Genomic DNA, 10,425 nt, shown 5'->3' on the forward strand with positions numbered 1-10,425 from the left:
GTTCTCCGTCCGAAATAGTTTATTCCCGTAAAGTTTGTTATCTTCCGATTCGTAATTCGGCGTATATTTTATTAGCGATTAACACGCTTACGACGTTCAATCAAGTATTTTGAAATAGCAACGTGTTATCATTGCTTTTACTATTATAATATAAAATAATGTACGAAATATTTTTATTATTATATAATCAGTAGTAGTAGTAGCAGTAGAAGTACAGTTGAAATAGTATATAGTGGAATAACCGTGAAAGGGAAACCACGTGAAAAGATAACGCTCATAAGTAGTGCGAAAATGAATTCATGTTTTAATGTATATTAAAATAATATAATATATAAGTCTTCATCAATTATTTTTGACAAAATATTCCACAAAATCTTATTTTTTATCGTATATTTATATACTAATTATTATATGTATCAATTATATTTATTATTCTTTATGCAATTTTGAGACAAATGTGTATCAACATCGTATTTAATTCGGATCACTGTGAGACCTCTATGACCATGTAAAAAAGATCTACATATGAGAGACTGAAAAATATGAGGACACATTTTTAACTAATATTACCTACTCCACCCAAACGAAACCCATTGATATGTTATGACCAATGCAAGCTTATACAATTATTGGATGCATGGTGGGGACAGTCGTTTTCACTTGTAGTTGATATTTTGTCCATACTTGTCGCCGCAATCACGCACGCTCTTGAGAAAGATGAGATAGGTTTTTAAGGTTAGTATTTCTTTTTATATTTGTCGAATGGCGTATTCTTACAAAGTCTTTAGTTAAGGTACTAATTGCTTCTTATATGTCATATTATGCATTATTTATGCCATTCATTTAATGAATCTTTCAATAAATTTTCGGCCTTGAAACCAAAATTAGCACGTTGAAAGTTTATTAAATGATATTCGTTTGTAGAAATTAAAAACTAACCTCTAAATATGAGTTTAATTGAAAGATTTTAACGCGTCAAGAAATAAAGTGGATCAAATTATTTTTAAAGTAAAGCATAATAACTTGAAGAAGTTGATACTGGAACCTTTCCGTTATATTATTCGTTGTAATTAATTGGTTTTATTAATAGTACTACTTATTCTTAACAATTATTTTTATTAGCTATTATTATATCCAAAATACATTTTATTTCAGATCGACATTTAATAAGACGTTTTTACTTGGTATGAAGCAGTGTCTTACAAGGGAATATACTATATTTATCATTGAAAGAGGATAAAAATAAAGTCTGGAAGACCATATTGTTAAAATGTGGGAAGGACAGAAGATTTTTAGAAAGAATAATAACGGATCTGAGTCACAATCGTCAATCAGAGAATTGACAAAATATTTTAAAAGAAGTATTCTGTTAATTGATAATATTATAGTATTGGTATACAGTTTATCAGGAAGCAAAATAGAATTTAATAAATATTCCATCAAATAAATAATTCTGTTATGATTTTTGTAAACCGCAAGTTTTTTCTTTCATTCCTGGTAAGAAAATATGAGATGATAATGACTTTATTATTATTATTATTAAATGAAATATTTGCATCAAAAGTGTATTTTTTCTTTACTTTCAAATTATGTCAATGTATGACTAATATAATGTACAACGTTCCAGAATTGGCCAACCATTGATGCTCAGCAATCTGTTACTTCATTTAAGAATAAAAGATGATGACGTCGATCCAGAAATGTATCATTATGCACTGGATTATTACTATGCTAAGGAAATGAACGCAACAAAGGAATATTCCATTGTGCAATAGTTTGGATTGGCTTTCAATTGGTATATACCAAGAATCTGTATTTTCATCTCGATTCTGTTCTCGCTGGTAATTATTAGATCCTGAACAAGAATGTCGCCACGATAAGATCATGCCTCAACAAACTGTTCAATCCTCCATGACTACTAGATTTTCATTGAATAAGAACGATTATTATTTGTATGAAAATAGAAAAGAAAAATATCTTAAGGTTCAGGGATATTATTCGATAATATGTATTCGTCAGTTAATCGATGGTTTCTCGTCGAAAGATTCATTATATTCTCTACCGAAAGATTCATTATGTATGCGAAGATTGAGAAAAGCAAGAGAACTATCCAAGAGATCATCGGAATCATCTGAAAGGATATTGAAGAACATACAGATGAAGACAGAGTAAATTTATTTATCGAATTTGCTAGCCTTATAACAATCGTAGAAGAGGAGAAAAGCAGTTTATTACAAATGATGCTTAAAGAAAATGTCACTGAAGATTGTGCGGAAACCAATGATAAGATAGCTCATATTGATTAACTGTCATGGAATTTTGTTTTATCTATCATACGGAACATATTTTCTGGTAATTGAATGTGGAAATTGGTTTGTTTCATGGTGGTAGAAGAATGATCGTTGATGAAAGAAGGATAAGATGTCGACCACGTTCTTGTATCAATCTTGCTATGGCAATTTATCCTCACACGTACGTTTATCTATTCAATGGATCAATTTAGCAGTAGACGCTTCGGTAAGTAAATGTATCGTCGAGCAGTGCAAATATGTGGATATCTGAAAAAGAAAATAATCATCTTAGGGATCCATCAGTTAAAGTTTCTGTATTTTCAGTTTCCAAGCTTTTTATGGAAAAGAACAAAAAGTCCACATGCTATAGCATCATCGAAGGTTCGAGAGATTGATATCTACAATAACGATAGTAGGAAGCGTAAACCAAAGCATTGGCTTATTTGAAATTTTTATTTGGCGATAAATTGAACGATTGGAACTAAAAAGTGATTAAATTTATTGTCAGGTTTTTCATTAACTAATTATTTATCATATTATGAATAAAAGTTCGATCACTGAATACGTAAGTCATCGTTATAATATCTATAGCATTAAACGCTGAGAAAATTTTCATCAGCGAATTCGACAATTATTTTTTTCGAATTAAAAGAAGTAAGCGAATAGATGATTGCCGGATTGTATTCTCAAATGTTTGAAGGAAGTATGAATTAAAGAGTCAGCTGAAGGTTCAATTTAACGTGTATGATTTGTCCAGTCGTTAGGAACAAAATAAGAATTAGTTTTATTAACATTTGAACCTTTTTAACATTTAATAAAATAAAAGTTGTTATCAACCAGAAGCTTAAAATCGCATTTCTTCAATATCTATCGACTTAAAATGAAGAAAATGATACGACTCTGATTTCAAATGATTTGCCTCTCGGCTCTTTTTGCTATTTAAGATTTTTCAGGTGGTTGTCATTCCCTTGGGAGTTAGACTAAAGAAAAATGAATTGATTATGATCAGGACCAATATTGACCAGATCTGATGTTTTTTGAAAAGGTCATTAGATTTTATAATAATCCTAGTGGACACTTTTCGTTTGAACACTCTGTGTATGTATTTAGGTTACATAGGATGACCGATATCTTTCCATTTTTATCATTTTATTTTTCTTCTTGTTTTTGTGTCCTTATGTATGATCTTTTTCTGTTATTAAAAGTATTTTATTTTAACGATTAGTAAATACAATATATAATGTATAACGCGTCGATAGAATTATTAAAATGAGATAAATTAGTCGTCCTGGATGTTTATGATTTGCAATAGTTTTGTTGTGCAATTCGTCTTCACACCGATTTTTGAGAGAAAGGAAAAGGATGCGTAAGATAACAATATTATTATAATAGTAAGTAGACAAGGATTCATTATTGCATAAATCTGTTGAATTACAACCTGTAATACGTCGAATCGATATAAATAACTAATGTAAGAAAAATAATTCGAAATGATTCTTATAGAAGCATTTTATTAATTCATCAGTTTTCTTCTTAACGATCTCTTTAGTTGGTGTTAGAAGTAATGAATAAATAAAAAATGAGATTTCTTTTTTATGGATAGGTAATAACATGATTATCGTTTTATTTTGAATAGTAAAATGTAAATATTTACAATAATAAATGACAAAGATTTTTTTGGACAGATATTTTTTTGGAAATGTAGTTTTTCTTAACTTCCGTCAATTTACGTGATTCAAATTGTGTCCAAATTCTTGATTTCGATAAATTCATTTCTAAATTGATTGTTCAAAGCGATGTCGAATTGAAAGTTCTTCGGTATATATTATTTATAGTACGCACACACACACACACATTATATATGTAATATGTGTGTGTATATATATATATATATATATATATATATATATATATATATATATTTCTAATAAATGCTGTTATTAAAAATATTAAAAATATATGTAGAAAAATATAGGTCCGGTAATGATTAACATAGATTGCCAAAAATACACTGATGCATTAAATATGCTCTCTGTGATCTCATCAGTCAAGTAGTAATAAATTTGTTGAAAATTACTAAAATTTTATACTTATCAAAGGTCATTTTTCGTTTATGGTGCGTAAATTTCACATCACTGTCAATATTTTCTTGCAATTAATCCTGTTGCGTATCGGATGAAAATTCTATGCATTGCGTCTTTAATTAAAATTAATTCATTCATCCTAGCTAGTTTTACTTATTTCTTTAAATAAATTAAAATTTTTTTGTCTTATCTACAAGACTGTTTATCAATCAATCTACTTTAAAGTAGAAACTTTGAATTTTATGAATATCATGAATATTCGATCTTACTTTTTGATTGGTCTAAATACTATTAGATAGATTATTTTTCATAACTTAATTTTCATCGAACTAGAACGAGATGAATTTTAGTTGATAAAAGTAAATGAAGTTAATAAACAATGTCACTTGTACGCAATATTTTTTAGATATAAATAACAGAATTATTTATATTGACTAATGTATTTAAATTATAGCATCGTTATATTTGTGTACGCACAGTTCGATATGAGTAAAGCTAATACCATATATCTACAATAGCAAATAAGTTCGAATACCATTATTTTTATCGTAAAAAGAATTTTGGAAATGAATAGAGTAATATTATTATTAACAATTTCCATTATTATAATTTTATATTATATACAGTGTAGAGAAACGATAGTATTCCTATACGATGTCTTTTTTCTCACGTATATTCGTTGTAATGAATTATTCACAAAAATACAAAAAAGTAATTGTCACAATGCTAATATCATATATACTGTTACGTCATATTACTTTGAGGACTTTTCTTAAACTGTTATATAAATGTTTATTAAGAAAATATATTTTTATTTACACGTTAAACATATATAAATTTATATCTTTTCGTGAGATATTTATTGAATTTACTTGAATATACTTCAGTAAACTATAAATTCTTCGATTGTACTAATCAAATTATTCTGGCCTTACTTACTGATCTCTGATATCATCAATCTCTGAGATCATAGAGCTTGTTCGCAGGAACGATATAAAATCAACTCTATTACCATTTCAAAAATAACGACAGCATTGCGGCATAAACAGTGCGTAGTTTCATAACATATTGCGAAATAAACCATTTACTGGGTTGAAACCAAAATTGTCAATCGTTAAAATATTAGAAAAATAAAAAGTTGACTTTATTAAGATACGATACAATACCGGTAGGGAATACAATTAAAACTTTTTAATTTTCAAAAATTATCCTTTTTCCTTGTTGGAATATTTATGATAAAAGAAAATCAATAAAAGGAAACGAGCAAAAGTAACAAATAGCGTTACATGTTGCACTCGTAATACGTATATCCAAATCCAAAATTCTAGTCGACTATTTAACAAATGGAATCCACATACTTGGATACGCACATCTTCGTTCTCTCTCTCTCTCTCTCTCTCTCTCTCTCTCTCTCTTTCTCTCTCTTCTCTTCTCTTTCCTTCTTTCACTACCACTTTTTCCTATCATCAACCATTCTCCCTTTCTCCTTGTCATTCTTTCTCGTTCGTGACATAAGTGATTTCTCCTTCCGATTGCTTTATTCGATAGCTTCTTTTATTGATCAGAGCGCATTGTTAACAAATATAACATTAATAAATGGAAAAATTTGAATAAAGAATTTAAAAAACAAATCATATATTTTTATTAATTCTTTTACCCATATTAATTATATGAAACTGCCATTAAAACATTCTGGAAGGCTTGTCCATCGAATGATTTGAAAATCACCTCAAGTTTTTTATTAATTGCTATGGCTCAATGGCACGCAGAGGGCTATCAGTTTAAAACCGGTTGTAATAAAAAAATGCTTCTAAATTATAGAACTAGAATCGTAGATAGTAATATTGGACATAACTACGTTATAAGAAAGTTTTCAGTTTTATAAGCATAATCATATATTTTAAAATTTTTATTCTTCTATTGAATATTTTTTATATTTTATATTTCTATTAATAATAACGAATTTTGTGCGTAATAATAGATAATATGTAGCTAAAATAAATACGCAGAAAGTCTATAAGAGCGAAACCATTCACCAAGATCTCATTATTTGATATGATTTGATATAATTAATAATTAATTGATAAGTTAACCAGTGAATGAATGTAACGATTGATACTTTGCCGCATCACATAAATTATTGGTTTTTTGTTCAAGTTGTACTGATAATCGTTCATTTTGCATTGTCTCACATATTTCAGTTATCTTTAATGTCTATATAACCTTTTTTAATGTTTTCATTCAAATTGAACCATCTTTTTTGCACATTTTGTATGATCGATGATACGATATTATCGTCGTGCTAAAGTTCATTCAATAAACAGAATGCAACGCCTTTTTCGTTTATTTAATCGAATTTGCGTTAATAAGCGAACTGAAGCATAAGATAATTCTACAATTTATCAGAAGAATGGAAAACCAAATTCGGAAATTATATCTTCATAGGCTGATTCCAGATTCCACTAATACAATATTGTTATATATACATGTATATATGAACTATCCTAACACGCTTACAATCAATAAACATCATTACTTTCCTTTACCTGCGCTTTCTCACTTGAATTTTTTAGAGACAAGCAAGTGAGAAAGGCATTCAGGCTTTAGGTGGCTGATATTTAACCCGCCTGCAATATATTAAGATAATCAAGTGTTAGTAGCAACGCTGTTCATGCCTCCTCACTCGGAGGCAGCTATCACAAGAATGAAACACGTATATCGCAACCTTTTCATCTCAATACATCGTTATAAATTATTAAATTACATGAAATACATCGTTACAGATTAAAATCACGAAGTAAATTTTAGCGCGCATTTATCTTATGATCTCTACAGGATCCTTCCAAGGAATTGTGTTCTTCCATTAATTACGCGTTGATTATTACGCGTTGAGTGATATTTCGCGGAAATCGACAGTCATCACTGGCCGTTCTAATAATCGCAAAAATGTCTCTAATTAAATGCCTGCCGTTAACCGACAATCTGTATAATGGTTACCCGTTATACCAGGGGTCACTAATGAAGATTATTATTTACCGATTCTCGATGAAGTAGATCTCTTTTTTTTTTTTTTATAATAGAGTAATGATGAAACAGTTATTCGTTATCGATTGATGATAAAGTATCAATCAACAACCAAGAAGTCTCCTTTTGAACGATGGTCGTAATCACAGCCCTTTGCTACTGACTAATGGTTAATTAGATACTTACTTTATCAACAGTCAGCAAAGTAGATCCCTATTTAACCACCAACCTGTACTGAAGATTTTTTTGGTGACCTTCGGTTAAGTAGTTTACTTCATACCATAAATCGTTGATGTAAATTCTTGTTTTGCCATCATTCTATATTAAGATAACTCTTTTATTAGGTGTGAGAAAAGTCTGTCACTGTAGGATCTGTTTAATTTTCCTTCGTTTTATTTTTTGAGCAGGTGACGGGATAAAATAACTATAATTTTTTATTAACAAGTACATATATTTGATAATTATAGAAAACCATTTTAGTGTTCGCACAGATAATAAAAGATAATAATATATTATTTTAAACTACTAAAACAGAATATGCTTAAATCTATCCATTTAATTATGGAAGCGATCAATCCCAAATAAGTAGTGCATGCACTTGAAAGATTTAGATAAGTATAATAAAACTACTCTGGAAAATTATTTATTATCACACATGATTTTTGCAAAGAATAAAACATTTTCCAAAAATCTGATGAAATAATCTCGTGTAAAATAACCTTATCTTTCGAATGAGTCTTTGTTAACCAAAATCGGACAAATATTGTATAATTCATGACATAAACTCGTTTTATTAATAATCTACTTCATTTCTCTTTTCTTTGAATAAAATTTATTATTCTATAGGAAAGAGAAAAGATAATATCGTACACAAAATATTATATTTCATATTCCATTATGATTTGTAATACATAAATGTAATATAATTAAATGTTTCATAATTTAAACTTATTTCTAAATTGTATAATGTATATACGTATGGAATCTTATGTCCTCTCGTGTTACTACAGTCCTAAACGATTTACTATATATTGTGGTAAACAATAAATCGGATCTACTTCATTCAATGGATAATCAGTATGCATTAACAATAATGTAGCAAGTCCAAATAATGTATAAATAGTATCAGCGATACCATTACGTCTATCGCCAAATCCTCCAGTATCAATATCTTGACAGGTTAAAACTTTATCTACCTATAGTATAAGAAATGAAAATACTTGCATACGGTAGGAAGTGTTTAACGTACCTTTAAAAAATTATTTTTTAATTACACGTTCAATGTCGTACAGTTCAACGGTGAACAACTCTCAATTTATTTATATCGTAATGGACCACACAAACTTTCATCTGTTCATTCGCTCGACACTCGATGGTCGATATTGCCGAAGTAAAAGAACTGATGTGCTTTCTCGCACTTTATTGAAATTGCATTCCATAAAGTTATATAAAATGCATATAAACATTGATTTTATTTTTTTAGGTCAAATATTCGTTATGCAAGAAACGAAGGTAATAATAGCTGCTTTGATAAGAAGATTTATTATTAAAATAGATCAGTCAAAAACAATTGAAGAAATTTTGTTAAGAATGAATGTTACGTTAAAGCTACTATATTCGATGCGTTTGACGATAAATTTATAATATAAAATCTCCATAAAAACGTTTTTTTAAAAAGTATATGGCCCATAACATTATTTTATATTTATTGTGACCGATACAACAGAATCCGTCTGTAAAAAAGAATTTCGTCTTGTTTATATACTTTTCTTTTTAATGGTCAATTAAAGAAATCGTTAAGAAGTAACCTGATGAATTAATGAAGTTTTGCTAGAAGTATGTGCGCAACATCATCCAAATCTAATCGATCATTGGTAGAATGAAAAAGTGAGAAACAAAGAGGGAAAAAAAGAAAGATTGAGGTAATGATGGAGCGGGTGAGAAAGATGTAAGTATAAGAGTGATAGAGAGAGACAGAAAAGAGAGAGAGAGAGAGAGAGAGAGAGAGAGAGAGAGAGAGAGAGAGAGAAAGAGAAAGAGAAACATGTATGTAAGATAAAATATGCATAAGATAAGTGTTAGAAAAAGGCGATGATGACAAAAAAAATTCTTTTATATAGTAAGTGGATAAAATTCCGAAACAGTCCAAAAGATTCTCATAAATTCATCAAAAAAACAAATCTCAGAAAATATCAGCATATTAAACACGTGTTTGAAAAGACCGATCAATGTCATATACGGAATCCCTCATATAATATCTTATATTTTTGTAGTTGAATAGAATATATTTCCAAAATGATACTAACTCATTACTTTCATGCCTAAATCAATGTTGACGGGCCGCTATGTAGAAAAATCGATTGTGCAACTTCTATGTTCGAACGTCGTTTGTAATATTAATGCCGGTGTTACTGTAAAATCTTATAAATAGAAAAATGAGTAACGAAAAAATATTTTATTACAGTACTATGGAAATATCATGATTTCGGCTATTGATATTTTCGTTTAAGAAACTGGTGTTTTCATTTAAGATTTTTTTGATGACCTTAACAGGTCTTTGCAAGATCATCCTAAAACCAAATTAAAAATCTTATTCAATTAATAAATTCATTCATATCCAAACCTTTTCATTTCAATATATCATTCTCCAATATATCAATATTTTTTGAGATAATAGCTCATACCGATGATTTGCAAGGTAACTACGAAGTAGATGAATCCTATTAATTTTTATTGGTTTCATCGTTAGTTAACGTTTTTCTTATCATGAATTTCAGATTTGCAGAAGAATATTTATATGTAGTTACAATAGAATGCAGATATTATCAAATTAAAATATAAGACAATTTTGCATCGTATAAGAAAAATGGAAAACCAATTTTGGAAATTAAATACTCATAAATTGATTCCAGATTTCATTAATACGATATTGTTGGGTGTGTGTGTGGTATGTTCGTATATATCAAGAGGTGTTTATTCGACAAATATATTACAAGGATTTTTATTCAAGTTAATATTCATATATT

The 10,425-nt window shown here is 28.6% G+C and overlaps 1 protein-coding gene across 4 annotated transcripts; it reads left to right on the plus strand.

Annotated features, from left to right (window-relative positions):
- The first annotated feature begins 15 nt into the window (after positions 1–15).
- On the plus strand, positions 16–5,970 carry LOC118450883 (uncharacterized). Of its 4 annotated transcripts, none has more exons than XM_085663407.1 (5): positions 16–735; positions 1,156–1,497; positions 1,628–2,168; positions 2,392–2,517; positions 2,616–5,970. In XM_085663407.1, exons 3-4 carry the CDS (start codon positions 1,885–1,887, stop codon positions 2,501–2,503), a joined length of 396 nt encoding a protein of 131 aa, XP_085519533.1. In that variant the 5' UTR covers positions 16–735; positions 1,156–1,497; positions 1,628–1,884; the 3' UTR covers positions 2,504–2,517; positions 2,616–5,970. The 4 variants fall into 4 exon arrangements, with proteins under 4 accessions (XP_085519533.1, XP_085519536.1, XP_085519535.1 ...); XM_085663410.1 differs by lacking the exon at positions 16–735 and adding an exon at positions 739–793; XM_085663408.1 differs by lacking the exon at positions 16–735 and adding an exon at positions 865–1,066.
- Positions 5,971–10,425: the final 4,455 nt, after the last annotated feature.

This window comes from Vespa mandarinia, chromosome 21 (genome assembly GCF_050613455.1).
Source record: "Vespa mandarinia isolate Hongniang chromosome 21, ASM5061345v1, whole genome shotgun sequence".
Classification (NCBI taxonomy): Eukaryota; Metazoa; Arthropoda; class Insecta; order Hymenoptera; family Vespidae; genus Vespa; species Vespa mandarinia.

Bases quoted from the DNA above. Each gene is read 5' to 3' on its own strand.
- LOC118450883 (XM_085663407.1), top strand. From the start codon at position 1,885: ATGCCTCAACAAACTGTTCAATCCTCCATGACTACTAGATTTTCATTG. The intron at 2,169-2,391 runs GTAAATTTATTT...TCATGGTGGTAG, and splicing joins AACATACAGATGAAGACAGA to AAGAATGATCGTTGATGAAA.